We start from the raw sequence: 17,977 nt of genomic DNA on the forward strand, positions 1-17,977 counted from the left end.
CTCGTCGTATTGGACGCTGATATAATCTAAGACCATTGTATGTATAACTGCTTGTCGTGAAGATGATCTACAATGTTATGACAATAAAGAATTAACACTAAGATTAAAATATGCAGACAAAGAGTCCAATCTGTTTTTCAGACATTTTAATTTCTGTAGTTTTTTTTTGATTTTCCGTTCATTTAATAACAATTTTTAAAAATGTCCAAATTTATTTATCAGAAGAAAAAAAGCTGTTCTAGAAGTTTAGAGATAAGAAATATGCAATACACAGGGATAAGTGTAAATGATACAAAGAGTTAGATAACGGCTCATTTAAATACAAAAATACACATTAATATGTTGGTTCGTTATAAGTTTTACCTTCACAATTACAGAAGCTGTAAAGATTAAATATATTTGAGAATGTATTGAATAGATGTATTTCTGTTTGTGTAATGACCCACAGTGGCCGCTTAATGGCGCTGTGGAGCTGTTTCCCCCCTGCTGCAGTTTCCCTCCTTTTACATATCAACATGTGAGGCATTCATGTGCTACCCATAAACTCGGACTTTATAACATCCGAGGAGCAAAATATGACTTTTTGAGCTCAATCAACCATTATTGCTGTCAGAAATTACAACAAATGTAACTTCCGACATATAAATCGTTTGACTTTTAAAAAGGAACTTTAAGAAAGAGTAAAGTGAAGGGATCTTAATTATCTTCAAAATATACATACAATGAGCATTAATATAGACTTTAAAACACGTTGTGTTAACTGTATCTATCCCCCCCTATATTTAATGAAGTAAGCTTAATTTAAAATGTGAAACCACGTTTTATTTAATTAATTTGTTGCTTCAAAATAGCTGTTTTCTGATATATTCGAAGACAAACAAAAGCAGCATACGGATTGACCTACTTTAAAACGCGCCACGCATTTACGTCAAGTTTCACAGGAAATGATAGAGAAGCACCGGAAGTGCATTCGTCTGCCTTCAAAATAAGATAAGATATACTCATATGCTTTATTGCAGCATAGCTAAGATATTGCACATGCATTAGAAGTAAATAAAATAATAAATAAAATACAAGATAAATAACAAAATGAAAATGAAAAAAATAAAATAACACAAAACAATATATATCTATAAATACCAGCAAAAGATAAACACCATATGCAAAATAGTAAATACATATATATCAACAATGACGATATCAATGTATGAAGGTAAACAGCTCCATATGTACAGACATTTGTAGGACAAAATAGGACACTTAACGCGTTTATCAAGTATATTCAATCTTATAGAAGGTATATGGGTTAAATTGCAGCTGTAAACAAACATAATTCCCTTATTGCATGTTGTGTAATTACTCCAACGTGCAATAATGTAAAAACAAAACAAACACAAAGACTACAACACCATAAAATTGCAATTATTATTATTATTGTTGTTATTACTGACTACCTGTAAAAATGCAAATGTTCCCTCTGTTTGGCAAATAAAGGAAATCTGATTTCCCTAGTTCTATTTTGGAAGGCCTAACCGGATGTCCTGCGTGTTTTTACCCCATCTGGCTTCACGTTGGTTTCCGCGTGTTGATACTGAGGATCCGCAGAGAAACAAGTTTTTTCGCATCGCTAGAGACCCAAACTCAGGCCAAAACCAGAGGAAAATGGACATGAAGAAAAGGGTTTCCTTAGAGCTCCGGCACCGGTCGCCCACAGAAGTGAGTACCCGAGTTGTGCTGCTTTTTTGGGGGGTAGAGGTGTACACTTTAACCGGTCCGAAAACAGGAGGGATGGCGAGCACATGGCAGAGAGTCTGCAGGGAAAAGTGCTAAAATGTGTATTTACTATCTGATCCTGGTCTACAAGCTACACCAAAGTCTTTAGAATGATTTAATTTGCTGCTTTAAAAAAATATGTATTCTCTTTAAACAGACTAGGTGCGCAGATGTTTACCGCCTTGTTTTTATTACCACGTTTCCACACCTGTTTTATGTATTTAGACCTTAAATGTGCATGCATATTGTTAAACTGTGCTTAAAAAGTTGATTCCGTGAAAGAAAACTTGCATGCACCCCCCATTTAGCACTAAGAGGCACATCCGTGTGTCCCGGGCCCGTCTAATACTTGGAGCCTCATGATTTCAGAGTGATACGGCGGTGTTTATCTGGGTTGCATAACATAGTGTTACACAATTTTAACTCGCAGCATAATGTATGCTGCACTGTGTAATAACTTAAATCCCCTTGTAGAAAACAAGAAGCCAACAACCTTAAATATGTAAATAATTAAGACTATTTCGTGTAATACTCGTGTTGAGCAGGAAATGCGTCATTGCTTTTCACACACACTTAAAACGCGGGTAAGCATATCAACACGTTGTTTTATTAAAAGTAAAACAGCCTTTTAAATCAGTCTTTTAAAAACGTTTGAGTTGTACAATTAAAAACAAAAAATGTACGATGTGGATATTCTCGCCTCTCCAGGGAATAGTCGGAGCCCCAACGTAGATTTATAAAGAGAAATGGAAACCCGTTTCATTCCTATGAGAGTCGCTCAGTGGCGCATGAAGCCAACAATGTAGCTGCTGTAGATTCAAAAAGTACCCGGATCATGCGTGCAGCGCATGCGCCCTTCACTTTCCCTTAAGACCCGCCTCCGATCTCCCGCTCTCTGTCAGTCAGATGAAAGGAGAGTTAAAATGACTTTGGATTCAGCTTTTAGCGTTTTACAACTTTTAAAACTGAATAACTCAAATAAGGGGAATACGAGTGTTCGTGCTGGGTAATTTATTTAACTACAAAAAAAGCATACTATGATTTACAGGCGTTTATTTCCCCAGTGTAAGTCATCGGGGGAAAGTCTTCTTGGGCCAGATGGACGTCACGGGAGTTGTAGTACCACCGTTTGACCGCTGCGCCCATTAATTTTAATCTGCTTCAACGGCCGCAGCTAACATGCTAAGGGCGCCTCGCTCTGCTAAAGAGGCTACTTTCATCCTCTTATTTTGCTATAATCCCCTCCATTCTTGGCATAAAACACTATCAACAACTTAATGTCGTTAAATGAATGTTGTGGGGCTCGGCTGTGGGGAGATTAGAGGGTCTAATAAGGGGGGGAAATGAGTTAGCAGAGAGCTAGCAGCTAGCCTAGTCACATGTGAGTGGAGTTTATAAACAGTGTGGGCCGGGGCCGTCCCAACATGAAACTGAACAAGTGTCCTTCACACACACAGTCTTCTTTACTGGACATTCAATGCTATAATTACATTTATGCAACACAGTTTATATCAATAATGCTGCAGAACCATAAACTAACACTTTTTTTGCAGATTTAGTCGTTGTTTTTTTTGTGAAGCAAGAGTGCTTTACACATTAAGTATTTTCTAATATACTGTAGGAGTATAACAAATTCACAATAACAGTACATGTTTGTTATTTATAGATTGCATGAAAAATCACTAATCAGTTGTTAGTCAGGATTTTCGTTAAAAACGGTGAGAATAAAAGCTTAGTGTTTGTCTAACGTCTTCACTTTCACTGCATTTGTGTTTAAATCTTTGTAAATCTACATCTAAATCGTAGAAACCACAAACTTTGCGTTCCTTGTTTGTTGCTGATTTTTCTTTGCTTACCCTTCTGTACTGAGTCTTTGAACGCATCGTGATAACGCTGTAATCGACCCGTTTCAGGTCCAGGAGCTGGTTCTGGATAACTGTCGCTCCGGAGAGGGAAAGATCGAGGGTATCACGGAAGAGTTCTCGAACCTGGAGCTGCTGAGCCTCATCAACGTCGGCCTGACCAGCGTCGCAGACATCCCCAAACTGGACAAACTCAAAAAGGTGAGCGACTCAAATGCACCCTCAGGTCGGAAACGCAGACGGTTTTTAGAACTGATTTTAATGACCTTTACATGACCTGGCCCCCACATACATCAGGGACTGCCTTTTATAACGAAGACACTCAGATCCTCCGAGGAAATGTGGGGGGGCTGCCCTCTGTTATCATGGAACAGCCTCCCAAATTAAAGACTATCTTTTTTAATTTCGGGTAATTTCGGGTTCTGGGATATAACTCTTGCTTTTGATTATGGTCCTCACTCACTTTGGGATGCATCTTGCATTAAAGGTGCTATACAAGTTAAGTGTATTAACAATAAATGCGTCATTTGGGGAATTTATACAGATGTTTGATGTTATTTCCAGTCTCTTTAAACCTCCTGTTGTCTTTGGGTCGAATTTATCCCGTCTCTTAATGTTTTTATGGAAGAAAAAGAGGATATTTTTTTGTATCGCTATAAAAATGTCATGTTTTAATGCAATGTTCTTCAAGAGAAACATTAATGAACACAGTTTGGGATGAGTTATCGGAAAGTTACATTTATATTTTATCAAAATAGACTCCTGACTTCAGATTTAAACTAAAGTCAAAAAAGGTCAAAATGTTGGCCTTTTTTGAAACTACAGGGGAACCCTAAGTTATGTTTTAGGGTTCATAAACAAACCAGGACACATAGGTTGATATATAATCTGAATTTCAACACATTCTTAAGGTTTTATGTCAGATATTCTTGCTATTTTTTGTCGTATTTGTGTGTCTTGTTTACATTTAGACTTTTGAATATTTAAAAAGAGCAATTTAAAGGTGTGTACACGGTATTCTGGGATGTTATGATCATTTCTGGAGCTGCAAGTTGTTTCTTTATTCAAGATAAATCACTTTTTAATGCAATTGAGATTTATTAATGTGTCTGCAGCGGGGATTGTTTGGATAAATGATATATAAAATAAATATATATATATGTCTTCACATATGCATGTTTAATTTCTCCCCCTGTGCAGTGCTGTTGTCTTATTTATTTTTAAACTTTTATGTGCATTTTCACATCGAAAGCTTTAAAAACCCAGAGTTGTTTCCCGTGTTTGTGTCAATAAAGCTGAGAGTCATCGCTCCTACTGCAGCAGTAAATAATAATAAGTGTTTGTTTGTTTGTGTGCAGTTGGAGCTGAGTGACAACAGGATATCGGGTGGTCTGGAGCTGCTGGCCGAGCGGCTGGTGAATCTAACGCACCTGAACCTGAGCGGGAACAAGTTCAAAGACATCAGTACACTGGAGCCTCTGGTGGGTGCAGACTCTCCAGAGAAGAGAGATATGTGTTTTTACAGCTGGTTAAAATAACTGCTTTATTGAAATAGCTTCTTTCAAACAGAGTGACTGTACATTTTAATAAAAAAACAGGACAGTTGTTTTATTTTCCTCACTTTTATTTCCCCCTGCGATTTAAAATGTCCCGTCTCTAAAATCCACACATTTTTCCTTCCCTTTTCATCCATGGCTTCCCAGCTGCTCAGGATCACAGAATCTAATGTTTTTTACAGAATTTAGCAAACGCTTCATTATTGGGGAAATTAGCCTTTTGTGATGCATTCATGGACCGTCGGAAATATGAAATAGATATAAATACTGGTATATATTTACACATCAGGTACTGAATAAATGTGATATTTAAGTTTAATAATAAGGTGGTGTTTTGTGTGTCGGTGCAGAAAAAGCTCCCCCAGCTGAAGAGCCTGGACCTGTTCAACTGCGAGGTGACGAACCTGGCGGACTACAGGGACTCCATCTTTAAGCTCCTCCCACAGCTCACCTACCTGGACGGGTACGACATCGACGACTGCGAGGCGTCCGACTCCGACGGCGAGGTGGTCGACGACGAGGACGAGGAAGGTTTGGGTAAGAACGAGGCGCAGAAATCCCTTAACGATCATTTAAATTCCTGTGATTATTGGGCAGCTTTTAGGGTTTTTATGTCCTGTGATATAAATCAACCGCACCTCTTTTCTCAAACACCTAAATTATTTAATTGACCAACATTTTACAGTTACTGTTATTTAAAATAATGATGTTTGGTGGTTTTCCTTGTTTTGTGTCTGTACTACAACATATTTAATGTGGTTTATTTTGATTGTTGAGCATTTAATTTGACGTCGGTCTTATTTTTGTCCTTTATTGTATTTATATAACATGTACTTTTCAGTAGGTTGTGAATGTGCGGTATGACAAATGTAATCGAATATATTTTAACTCGTTTTTATATATTGTGTATATGTGTTGTGTAGTTTGTGGACTTAATTAACCTGATTTATGTTGATTTGATTCATATTACGAGTAACAGAAGTGTAATTTGATCAGTATTCATTTCATAATTTTGCAAACCGTATTTAAAGCAGTGGGAACTAAACAGATTTAGGGTTAGGGTTCCTCCGGCAGACGTGCTCATATTTCCTGTCTGTCTCAGAGGGCGAGTCGGAGGACTTCGATGAAGAGGAGGACGAAGACGAGGAGGACGTCGTCGCCGAGGAAGACGACGACAGCAACGACAGCAACGATGAAGAGGTGAGGCTGCATGCACTTAATTGTGAATGATTTCTGAATCTGGAATATTCTTTATACGTCTGTTTACTCAGACTGTATACTTACAGAGATGTGGTCTTTATTCTGTGACAATAAGAAAGGGTATAAATAACTGAAGCATTTCAGCAAAAATCTCCTTTTTATTGTTTATTATTCGAGGTATTAAAAGTAAAGGTGTTGCATCACGTAGTAATCAGTTATTCTGCAGTTTGTAACTTTTTAAAACTGTTCTGTCAAATTTTCTTTGAATGAATTTTAATGTGGGGGTTTACCCCGCGGGATTCTGGGATATGAAGTCTTTAACACCAAGCTCTCCTGTCTCTGCAGGAGGGAGAGGTGAACGGAGACGTGGACAGCGAGGATGACGACGAGGACGAAGATGATGACGATGATGATGGTCAGTAACTTATGGGAAATAAAGAATCTGAAAAAAATAAAATTAAGGGATAAAAATAAGGACATTATAAATAGATTTTAAAAACAGGGAAAGAAAAAGTAGAACAAATGAATAAAAAACAGTAAAATGAAGGGAAAGCAACAAAGAATAAAAACAAAAAGAATCATTTATTTAAATCAAGGTGGTGAAATAAATATAAAGAAAGAAACTAAGATAATGAAATGATTTCAATATTAATAAAGGAAAAACAAAGTAACAAGAAAAAGAAATGTATATATTTTTACAACAAATAAAATCAAAGTAAAACAATGAAATAAATATAAACTCGAAAAGTTAAGGAATAATTTATTTAAATTTAAGGAATAATTTATTTAAAATTAAGGAATAATTTATTTAAATTTAAGGAATAAAACAACAATTTTTTTTTGAATAAATAGATTTAAAAAAATACGGCAAAGAAAAAGTGAAGAAAAACAAATAAATAAATTAGGGAACAAAACGATGAGGGGTGTGTAACTGAAGCCTGATCTGTGTGTACGATAATAAATCTTATAATTTAAAGATGTTTCTGACATGATTCTGTTCTGCAGACGAAGACTCGTCTCCATCTAAAGGAGAGAAGAGGAAGAGGGACCCTGAAGAGGAGGATGAGGAGGAGGATGAAGATGATGATTAAGGACCCTGAAAGCCCCAAGAATAACCCTCTGACCTCTCGCCCGGTGACCCTTCCCCTCCCTGTCGATGGCCTCCCCCTGGGGTGCATCCCATAATCCCACACCTCGTTATCCTGCAAACCAAAACTCCGTTAACTCATCGAAAGGCCTCATGTCTCCGTTTCTGGTTTTGCTGAAACTTCAGGCTTTTTAAATTCCTCTCTTCCTCAGTTCTCAAGATATTCCTTTGCAGCAAAAACAGCTGTGTTTCTCTGAAGATGTTCGAGCTTCAAATTCACAAAACATCTCATAAAAATCCTCCTCAAGACCGTGTTTGTCATCAAGGAATTGTCAGATGTCTATCTTGGTTCCGTGTTTCGTCCGTAATATACTAAATCATGCGTGATGTACTTCCTCAGAGAAGAACTCGTACGTCATATTTTATAAACCAGAAGATTCTTTAGTACACAAAACGGCAGAACTCTCAGTTTTATGACACTCGAAACGGAGCATTTTTGTTTTGAAAATGACTGAAATTAATCTGATAAAATCTTAGAAAAATCTAATTAATTAGGAAAGACAGAAAGCAGTTCGTTAAGCAACAAGCGTTTCTTCACATTTCACAGAAGCTATTTAAACTGAATTCTTTTGTGTTAAAATGAGGCTTTTTGGGATCCTGGTATAAAATAATATTTTCCTTAAATCAAAACTCAAAGTTTAAAATTTAGAACAAAACCAGATTTACTTTCGTGTTTCAGGACATGGACAGGATTTATGTTTCCTGAAAACACAATGAAGGTTTACGAGTAAAAGCAGCATCATTTTTGAATAAAACTGCAGAAAAACCCGATTAAAAACACCCTTTTTCTGTCGTCAGAGCCTCAGCTTCAGTTTTTCTCCTATTTTCCTAGATCTGAAACATCCATCCCGTCACACAAAAAGTCAAAAATCACTTTTTATATTTTTGTATTTTTTTGTCAAAAGTTTTGCAGAAAAAAAAGGCCAAAATAAAACTCCTCATTTACCGTCCTTCTCCCTCCGACAGTCGGGCATATTTTCTCCCCCTCCTCAAAGACCCTCCCTCCTCCCCCCCCCACCCCCCGAGGCCGAGTCGCTCAGGGCAAACTGTGTTCTCTCTTTTTTGCCAACAGAGCTTTTTAAAAGAAATATTTTTTCAGAGAAATTGTTTTTTTTTTTGTTTAATTTTTTGTATGGTTGCCTGGGGACACTCTCTCTGTCTCTTCTTCTCTCCCCCCTTTACTCCTCCTCTTCCTCTGTCGAGAGCTCCTTCACACTTACACTGACTAGTTGACGTGTTTTCTTTTTTTTTTTTACTTTCTGTAAGTTAAAGGAAAAACAAACAAAAAAAAAACACAGAAAAAGGACTTTGTAAATAAAATCTTAACATTTTGCTCCTGGCGTCTCCTTGTGCGTTTTGTCTCTAAACTGAACTAACGAAATGTATTTCACAGGTTTCTTCGTAAAATGCATTTTATTTTAGAAAAAGCTGTCATTACATAGTTTGTCCACCAGAGGGAGGAGTATTCTAATCCACGGTTTTTAGTGCAGATTATAATAGAATCATTAGTGTTTACTACTTTTAGAGTTTACTGATAGCTGGGTATTTATGTTGAAGTGTGCAAAGCGACTGCTAACAATAACCAAGTTGAAATGTCTGTTTATTTGTTGTGTTGTCAGAAAGCCGCCCTCAGGTTGTTTCTGGTGTTTTTGATGTCCAGCTGCAGCTGAGAGATCCTCACCTGCAGAATGAAATGTGTAATTATAATATTAAATACACTAAACTATACTTTAAGAGAACGTTTAACAGATGCAGCTCAAAGTATTTACTCCTCATTACAAATGCGTATTTACAGTAGTATAAACAGGCAATGAAATAAGATGGTAGTAACATTAAACGTAATTACGCTTAAAAACAAACGTGCTGTTAAATAATTTGACTTTATAATAGCAATAACTCCAAAAAGGAAATTATTAAGACATGTTTATAGTTTTAGAGAACGCCGTACGTCTGAGTCTCAACACTTACGTCCTTCTCTTGCAGTTCCTCCCTCAGGCCTCTGATCTCATCCTGCTGTCTGTAGAAAGCTTGCAGGAGCTGAAACATGAAACCCAGATTATCTGCAGGAACAGGGGGAAACATTTGCACGCAGAAGATCATCCCGTTTCTGATTCCTTCCCACCTCGTTCTCGGTATTTGGCGGCGGCCTCTCTGCGGGCTCGCGGCAGTGCGGCGAGAAGCAGTTCGTCCACAGCGTCTCGTCCTGCTGCCAACCCGACAGATCGCTCACCTGTCGGGGGTACTTGGCGTCCTGGTAGGACAACTGCTCCTCCAGGAAGGCCTCGAAGAAGAGAATCAGGACAATAGTTACTGATAGAATAACTGCAACCCTAGGGCGAGTTCTCCCCTCATGTTCATGCTAAAATCAGCTGTAAATGTGATAGTTTAAAGGCCTACGATGCAGGAGTTGTCAGGTTTTGTTAACATAACATTTAAAGTTGACCACAGCAACTTCCATTTCTGTCAAGTGATGCCACAATACTTTTTAGAGTCAATTCAACCCCCCTACCCCCCTCTAAACGACCATTTCACTGGCTAATTTTGACTACCTCTTCCATAAAGTCCAGGTTTTTCTCGGTTTGATCCATCTTCTCCGCAGGGCTTTCTGGGTAAGGGTTGGCCACTCCAGTCCTCGGCTTCAGGGACATCAGCACTGGACCTAATGGAGACATGAGAGAAACAAGAGGTGTATAGATCACGTATGTCGGCCATTTTGGCTCCAAAAGGGATGAGTTACTGACTTCTGTTGATCCCCGACAGCCACTCCTGAGCCGTCATGGCCGCCTCGTTTCCCGCCGTCATTGGGTACAGATCCTCTTGGAAAATACCCGACTGGAAGGACGGACGTAAATAAAACAACGTAATTTGAGTTTCTGTCTTGATCGAAGAGCGAAGCTAACGTCAGATGCAAACCTCTTTCCGTGGTACGATCATGGACAGCGGTTCGACCCGGTCTTTGATGGCGATCAGGCGGTAAAATCGGAAAACCTCGCAGGCACTAACGTCCAGTCCGCGCTTTGGCATCACACCTAGAGCGACGATTGGTCGTTTAACATCGGGAAACAGTTAGCTTACGGTACGCTAGCTAGCTAAAGTTATTTATTGTGTAAATAACAAGAAGAACAATCAGGCAAAGGGGCTCTCCGGTCAGCTGGGTGTGTGTTTGTTTCAGCTCTCTTTATTAGTATTTTCCTTAGGACTTGGATTGTACTGTTGGCTTTTCTTACAGAATAAGTACCAGTGAAACCCGCTCAGTGGTTTAATTCAATACTACGTGTTTTTTGTGGGTTTGTGGATCTCACCGAGTCCTTTCTGTGGCAGCAGAGACCGGTACTCTGTCAGGAAGCTGATGAACGGTTTCTCCATGCTCAGCTCGTAGTACCGGATGTTTCCGTCGCCCTAAATAAGGGTATTTCCTGTCAACCAAACTGAAACACCACGGGTACTTGTGTTTTTCATGAGTGTGTTATGTATTACCTTTCCGGCCAAGTAGAGCATGTGTGTGTCCGGATCGTAGAACGGGAAGAGGACTCCTGCTGATCCATCCAGGTCTTCTTCATACAGCGGCTCAGATAAGTCGTCCTACAAACAGATTAAATTAACCCATGAAGCGGTGGATTAGATGTGAAGTGTGTGTTTGTGTCTCACAGGGTCCCAGAGGACAATCTGTCGGTGATTCCAGATGGAGCTGCCGGTGGACAGCAGCATCTTCAGCCCTCCGATGTACAACACCTTACTGGCTCTGTGGGAATTACTCCGGGACACCTACAGGTCGGAGAATAATTATAAATATTAACCAGACGTGGAAGAGCATCTACTGTACTTCAGTAACATTTTGAGGTACTTTACATTAAAGCATCTGGATACTTCTTCCATCACTGGTATTACATCACTATGAGCTCTTCTGAAACACACCTGTAGGATCCTCCCCGTTCGAGGGTCCAGGATTCGAACCCGTCTGTCTTTGGACGTGACGGCCAGCCGGCTGCCGTCGGTATTGAAGCTGACCGACAGCAGCAGAGCGTCGGACGGGTATCGATGGTGGACCGGCGTCATAACCACCCGGACCGGATACCTGAGGACCGACCCCGCCTGGGAAACATCCCAGAGTAGGACCTGGGGAAACAGAGGGGTAGTTGGTCCTAAAAACACCTGATTTGGACTTGGTTTGGGCTATCTCGGCGAATCAGGACCCTGACCTTGTAGTCATAGGCGGAGCTTAGCAGCAGGTTCTCCGCTGTTGGATGCCACTCGATAAGCCCCACCCTTCTGGAGTGACCAATCAGTGTCTTCCTGGCCGTGGTGAGGTTCTGCTGGACTCCACACACCGGGACGTCCCAGATCTTCACCTGAACACACGGGCACAAAGTACTCTGACTGAAGTACGGCATAAAAGTACAGTTTTGAGGTACTTGTATATCAGGTGAACAAACAGGTGCTTACGGTGCCGTCCTCCGAACACGAGGCGACGCAGTGATCGTTGAACGGGTTCCACTTCACGTCCAGAACCCGTCCTCTGTGGCCGCAAACCCTCGGGTGCTGGGGGTCCACCCGGCCCATCTGAAAGCAGGGAAACAAAAGAGTATCAGAGATGTTAACGTCTCGTTCTCAATACAGCGTCATGTCTCCGTCACACAGTGCTCACGTGATGGAGGGGCAGCACCAGGAAGGCTCCGCCCCCTTCGCACTCCGTCACCACGGCGATGAATCGGGGATTGGCCGAGCAGTAGTGGTTGTCGTGGACGCTGCGCGTGATTGGCACCCCGTCGTAGCTGTGCTCCTTATTGGACGGCTTCCCGAAAATGTGACGAAACTTGGAGCATCGGAAAGACGAGCGCCACGACATCTGGAGGGACGGGAGGCGGAGAGGTTTGGGAAAAATGTGTGTGTGTGTGTGTGTGTGTGTGATCTCATGACAGTGTTGTGGAAATTGGGCAGCTTTATCTGGTCTCATGAATAATCCAGTCAGCTGTCTTTCATAATCTTATCAATAATAAATCAATTTCTTCAATAACTTCTTAATCATACACACACACACACACACACACACACACACACACACAGATAAATCCCCCCTCCAGAACAGCGTGTCCGTGTGTTTAAATATTCATGGGTTACATACACACTTTGCAATTGTTACAAAGTCCTCCTGACTTTTGACCTTTACAAGAGATCAGCTTACAGCAGCGAGAGGACGGCAGAGGAGCGGCAGAAAAAACACACATTTTCATTTTAAATACTCTCTTAAATTATTAAACATAACAAACAGAAAAACACTAAATATAATAATGTTCTCTCCCACACACTCCAGTCTTCCTGCCTGAAACGCCTCCATTGGATTCCTTTGTTTACTTCCGGAAAGTAGTGACATCACTACTGAACACTCCCCGTTTCTATTGGCTGGCGCTCCGACACATTGTACGTCAGACATGTGACATTTTACATTCTGCATTTGACCATCCTAGTGTTAGAAAGCAGTGCCATACAGTATGTACGGCCCCCGGGGAGCAGTGTAGGAACGGTGCCTTGCTCAGGGACACCACGGTAGCACCTGGTCTTTCGGGGACTTGAACTAAACAAATGTAAACTCTTTTCTCTTTTGACTTTAATAACATACATGCATATAGATATAAGAATGTGGACTTACCTCAGACACAGTCATGAAGGAATCACTGACTTCTCCTCCTGCAGGCGAACCGCTGATGTATAGTGAAAGAGCAACGGCTGAGTCCTGACTTCTGACGGCGGTGTGTGTGGGTGTGTGTGTGGGTGTGTGTGTGAGATCCTTGACGTCTCGCCTCAACTTCCACATTAGCTTAGCTGTTTATGCACGGCTGCACGCGCACAAAAAAGCCTTTACATCTGATACTACTGTACACACACACACAAACACACACACACACACACACAGCTTTCCACTTTCAATGACCATCACAATTCTTTTACAATACTCACTAGATTTTCACCCTAAATATAAATGAAAAGTACTTCTTAATGAATAAAACTCCTTGATTTGTATGCAGTTACACGTAAGGTTTGCCCTTTTCTGCCACTAGGGGGAGGGGGCTCTCAATCAAACCATAACAAAAGACAGAGGTTGCTGGGTGGTGAGGTAGCGTTGCATCATGGGAGTTGTAGTCTTCAGCTTCTTGCCTCTGATTAAAAGGGTAACATCCGGGAATAAAGCAGTCCAACATTAAAATCTTTCCATCACCAAGACAAATGAAATGACGTGCCTTGGTAGCAGTTAAAACTATTTGTATTTCGTGCAGTTTTGTGCAATTGATTTGACTAAAATGACTAAAATAATGAGATATTCTCAAGAGAGTTCTCCCGCAGCACCCATCTTATTTAAAGCTATGATTAGCAAACATTAAATTGCCTAAATAAATCTAAAACAATTCGGATTTGTATTGATTTTATTTTTGGGAGATGGGCGCGGTTCAAGTAAATCAAACAACTTGATTTCATTGTCAATTGATTATTGTCGGTTACAATTCTTTAAATCATTACATTTGATTACAAAATATTAGAAGGCAACACAAACTACCTAGATTAAGTTAAGCATTGTCATAAAGAATTCTTAATTATGAGACACTTTCAATAACAGATATGAAACAGGAAACGCATCCATATCTTTCTATTCTGGCACTTGCCTTTGGTATCGTCCAATAGGATTGTATTAGCCTAGCTGTAAATCAGCAAAACAGTAAACAAAAAATGTACAAACATATCAGACAAGAGGTTAAAGGAGGAGCTGATGATTTGATTTGGGGTTCAGTAGATGCAAGAATGGTTGGGGTTGATGTCGAATTGGTGGAGTTAGTTTGGGGTTCAGAAGTTGGAGGAATAGTTGGGGTTGTTGTCGAATTGGTGGAGTTAGTTTGGGGTTCGGAAGTTGGAGGAATAGTTGGGGTTGATGTCGAATTGGTGGAATTAGTTTGGGGTTCGGAAGTTGGAGGAATAGTTGGGGTTGATGTCGAACTGGTGGAGTTATTTTGGGGTTCGGAAGTTGGAGGAATAGTTGGGGTTGATGTCGAACTGGTGGAATTAGTTTGGGGTTCGGAAGTTGGAGGAATAGTTGGGGTTGATGTCGAATTGGTGGAGTTAGTTTGGGGTTCGGAAGTTGGAGGAATAGTTGGGGTTGATGTCGATTTGGTGGAGTTAGTTTGGGGTTCGGAAGTTGGAGGAATAGTTGGGGTTGTTGTCGAATTGGTGGAGTTAGTTTGGGGTTCGGAAGTTGGAGGAATAGTTGGGGTTGATGTCGAATTGGTGGAATTAGTTTGGGGTTCGGAAGTTGGAGGAATAGTTGGGGTTGATGTCGAACTGGTGGAGTTATTTTGGGGTTCGGAAGTTGGAGGAATAGTTGGGGTTGATGTCGAACTGGTGGAATTAGTTTGGGGTTCGGAAGTTGGAGGAATAGTTGGGGTTGATGTCGAATTGGTGGAGTTAGTTTGGGGTTCGGAAGTTGGAGGAATAGTTGGGGTTGATGTCGATTTGGTGGAGTTAGTTTGGGGTTCGGAAGTTGGAGGAATAGTTGGGGTTGTTGTCGAATTGGTGGAGTTAGTTTGGGGTTCGGAAGTTGGAGGAATAGTTGGGGTTGATGTCGAATTGGTGGAATTAGTTTGGGGTTCGGAAGTTGGAGGAATAGTTGGGGTTGATGTCGAATTGGTGGAGTTAGTTTGGGGTTCGGAAGTTGGAGGAATAGTTGGGGTTGATGTCGAACTGGTGGAGTTAGTTTGGGGTTCGGAAGTTGGAGGAATAGTTGGGGTTGATGTCGAACTGGTGGAGTTACTTCTGGTTGCAGAATTTGTACCGGTAATGGCAATTGTTGTTGTTTGTGCAGTTGTAGGTTTAGTGGCATTACTGGGGGAAGCAGCAGTTGAAGGAATTCCAGTTGTGGCAGCTACATGGCCAGATGTAGATGCAGGAGGATCAGATGTGGTAGTGACATTTTGGGAAGTAGCAGGAAGTGATGGATACAGATCATCACCACCACCTCCTCCTCCACCACCACCTCCTCCATCTCCTCCTCCACCACCACCTCCTCCTAAACCTCCTCCACCACCACCTCCTCCTAAACCTCCTCCTCCTACACCACCACCTCCTCCTCCACCACCACCTCCTCCTAAACCTCCTCCTCCACCACCACCTCCTCCTTCATCACCCTTGTTATTATCAGGATTATCTTCCTTTTTCTTTGTAGTTGTTGTTGTTGTGGTAGTTGTCATTGTTGTGGCGATGGTGGTTGTAAGGACTGTTGTTGCTTTCTCTGTAGTTGTAGGTAATGTGCTGCTCCAGGTGGGAGCGATGGTGGTAGAGGCAAAGGTAGTTGAGGTAGTGGGAGGGGCAGATGTGGTTGAAGGTTCAGGGAGGCATTGGCAAAAAGTATGTAAAGTAGAAATACTTCTTTGATGGATTGTTTTACTTTTTTCCTCTTCTAGGCCAGTTTGATAACGAGGACACTCTGTTCCAGGAAACACCTCATATCCCAGTTGGTCATGGAGTTCCGCCAAAGTCTTTGTCTGAAGCGTTTTGAGTTTAGTAACATCCCGAACATTGTCGCCCCAGTGTGCGGCCGCCAGCCACTTATCCAATGTGTAACTGTAACAGCAGTATGCTGACCAGAGAAGGGATGGTATATTAACCCTTTGGTTGAGTTGGTTGTTGCCAGGCTTTGCCCCGGTCACTACAAAGGCTTTGTCGATGCAATGTTGGTTCAGGATGCATTTGACACAACTCTCCATTTTTGCCCAGCTGCCACCATTGAAAGACTTTGATTGTGGAACGATGTTTGTCAAGGTGAATGTGGAGTTTCTGTCACTTTCATCAAATCCATAACTCCTTGGAAATAAATGGCCCCTATTATAGTTATTTTGATCGACGCAATAATCATAGTTACTGGCCTGGTTCTGGTTTTCATCGTTCCTCATGTTGATGGAGTTTTCATTCGGCTGGAGCTGCAAAAGTTAGAGGGCTCAGTTAGTGGTATTCATTTTTGTGCTGTTAAAATAAACTTCCAGGAAGTTATTTGATAACTCAAACTGAAGCAATTACATCAGACATGTTATTATGTGAATTCCAGTCATACGGAATGGTAGCAGCTGTGCTCTATGGGACATCACAGCCATCCTTTGGAGGATAGCATCCCACAACGACAGAAGCCCTTAAGAGCTAAATGATCCTTTCAATCATCGAAAGTTGATTAATGTTTGAGTCAGAAAAAGAAAAACAAACCTCTGGCTCCATCATCCAAGGTGGTCTGGGTTTCTGTTTTCCTACACTTTTCTCTTCCCCTGTGTATTTGTAAGCAGAAAACACTGGTATCCTGTTGCTGGTGTCATAGAGCGTCACAAACCGACGCCTGTTCTTGAAAGTCTGGCATATGACTTTGTATCGGTTCTGGTCCAGGATCCTCCCGTCCTGCAAGATGCCGGGGATATTTGGTGGAGTTTCCTCAAGAAGAAACTCAGCACAGTCAGACATTGAATTCACCACTTCAGTTAGTGTGGGATGGATGGACAGGAGGATGGTGACAAAGGGCAGGAGACTCCATCTTTTTAGGGTCACATACTGTGTATTTTGGGGGAAAGGTAAGAACAATGCATTATCAAACATGATAGTTTGAGTTACCAGTTCAAACCACACATTTTTGGAGACAAATCCAAAGTGGTGCAGTGATGACATTTTTAGAGGAAGTTAGCATCGAAAGAGCTAACTTCTCTCTCGATGTGATTTTGATTATATCAGAAAATAATCTCTGTGGCTAACAAACGTTTAGAATACTTTGAAGTTTTGTTCAGCAGGATAAGCTAAAGGCGGCAAATATTGGGCAATAAAGGAACTACAGCACGGTCACATGACTTCACGTCTCCACCGCTAAGCTAAAGGCGGCTAATGTTGGGCTATAAAGGAACTACAGCACGGTCACATGACTTCACGTCACCACCGCTAAGCTAAAGGCGGCTAATGTTGGGCTATAAAGGAACTACAGCACGGTCACATGACTTCACGTCTCCACCGCTAAGCTAAAGGTGGCTAATGTTGGGCTATAAAGGAACTACAGCACGGTCACATGACTTCACGTCACCACCGCTAAGCTAAAGGAGGCTAATGTTGGGCTATAAAGGAACTACAGCACGGTCACATGACTTCACGTCACCACCGCTAAGCTAAAGGAGGCTAATGTTGGGCTATAAAGGAACTACAGCACGGTCACATGACTTCACGTGACCACCGCTAAGCTAAAGGGGGCTAATGTTGGGCTATAAAGGAACTACAGCACGGTCACATGACTTCACGTCACCACCGCTAAGCTAAAGGCGGCTAATGTTGGGCTATAAAGGAACTACAGCACGGTCACATGACTTCACGTCACCACCGCTAAGCTAAAGGAGGCTAATGTTGGGCTATAAAGGAACTACAGCACGGTCACATGA

The 17,977-nt window shown here is 41.3% G+C and overlaps 3 protein-coding genes across 3 annotated transcripts; 1 reads left to right on the forward strand and 2 right to left on the reverse strand.

Moving 5' to 3' along the window:
- Positions 1–1,523: 1,523 nt before the first annotated feature.
- LOC134876206 (acidic leucine-rich nuclear phosphoprotein 32 family member A-like) lies at positions 1,524–8,871 on the forward strand. Its single transcript, XM_063901140.1, has 7 exons — positions 1,524–1,716; positions 3,687–3,836; positions 4,994–5,116; positions 5,542–5,728; positions 6,294–6,391; positions 6,737–6,806; positions 7,397–8,871. Exons 1-7 carry the CDS (start codon positions 1,537–1,539, stop codon positions 7,480–7,482), a joined length of 894 nt encoding a protein of 297 aa, XP_063757210.1. The 5' UTR covers positions 1,524–1,536; the 3' UTR covers positions 7,483–8,871.
- On the reverse strand, positions 8,571–13,200 carry LOC134876174 (coronin-2B-like). Its single transcript, XM_063901070.1, has 14 exons — positions 13,186–13,200; positions 12,184–12,384; positions 11,982–12,098; positions 11,738–11,887; positions 11,454–11,654; positions 11,187–11,303; positions 11,016–11,120; positions 10,841–10,937; positions 10,452–10,567; positions 10,280–10,370; positions 10,088–10,197; positions 9,661–9,819; positions 9,507–9,575; positions 8,571–9,219 (listed from the first exon to the last, which is right to left on the reverse strand). The coding sequence occupies exons 1-14, from the start codon at positions 13,198–13,200 to the stop codon at positions 9,154–9,156; spliced, it is 1,614 nt and encodes a 537-aa protein (XP_063757140.1). The 3' UTR covers positions 8,571–9,153.
- A 2,015-nt stretch (positions 13,201–15,215) lies between these two features.
- LOC134876282 (uncharacterized) lies at positions 15,216–17,074 on the reverse strand. Its single transcript, XM_063901270.1, has 3 exons — positions 16,776–17,074; positions 15,635–16,498; positions 15,216–15,263 (listed from the first exon to the last, which is right to left on the reverse strand). The coding sequence occupies exons 1-3, from the start codon at positions 17,022–17,024 to the stop codon at positions 15,216–15,218; spliced, it is 1,161 nt and encodes a 386-aa protein (XP_063757340.1). The 5' UTR covers positions 17,025–17,074.
- Between the last annotated feature and the right edge of the window lie 903 nt (positions 17,075–17,977).

Source organism: Eleginops maclovinus, chromosome 14 (genome assembly GCF_036324505.1).
Source record: "Eleginops maclovinus isolate JMC-PN-2008 ecotype Puerto Natales chromosome 14, JC_Emac_rtc_rv5, whole genome shotgun sequence".
Lineage (NCBI taxonomy): Eukaryota > Metazoa > Chordata > Actinopteri > Perciformes > Eleginopidae > Eleginops > Eleginops maclovinus.

What these genes read in the sequence shown, in the direction of transcription:
- LOC134876206 (XM_063901140.1), top strand. Translation starts at nt 1,537, where the DNA reads ATGTCCTGCGTGTTTTTACCCCATCTGGCTTCACGTTGGTTTCCGCGT. An exon ending in AACTGGACAAACTCAAAAAG is followed by an intron (nt 3,837 to 4,993) that starts GTGAGCGACTCA and finishes GTTTGTGTGCAG; the next exon opens with TTGGAGCTGAGTGACAACAG. An exon ending in CGAGGACGAGGAAGGTTTGG is followed by an intron (nt 5,729 to 6,293) that starts GTAAGAACGAGG and finishes TGTCTGTCTCAG; the next exon opens with AGGGCGAGTCGGAGGACTTC.
- LOC134876174 (XM_063901070.1), bottom strand. An exon ending in CGCCAAATACCGAGAACGAG is followed by an intron (nt 9,576 to 9,660) that starts GTGGGAAGGAAT and finishes TTCATGTTTCAG; the next exon opens with CTCCTGCAAGCTTTCTACAG. An exon ending in AGGAACTGCAAGAGAAGGAC is followed by an intron (nt 9,220 to 9,506) that starts GTAAGTGTTGAG and finishes TTCATTCTGCAG; the next exon opens with GTGAGGATCTCTCAGCTGCA.
- LOC134876282 (XM_063901270.1), bottom strand. Translation starts at nt 17,024, where the DNA reads ATGTCTGACTGTGCTGAGTTTCTTCTTGAGGAAACTCCACCAAATATC. An exon ending in CTTGGATGATGGAGCCAGAG is followed by an intron (nt 16,499 to 16,775) that starts GTTTGTTTTTCT and finishes TAACTTTTGCAG; the next exon opens with CTCCAGCCGAATGAAAACTC. An exon ending in GTGGAGGAGGAGGTGGTGGT is followed by an intron (nt 15,264 to 15,634) that starts GTAGGAGGAGGA and finishes TAACTCCACCAG; the next exon opens with TTCGACATCAACCCCAACTA.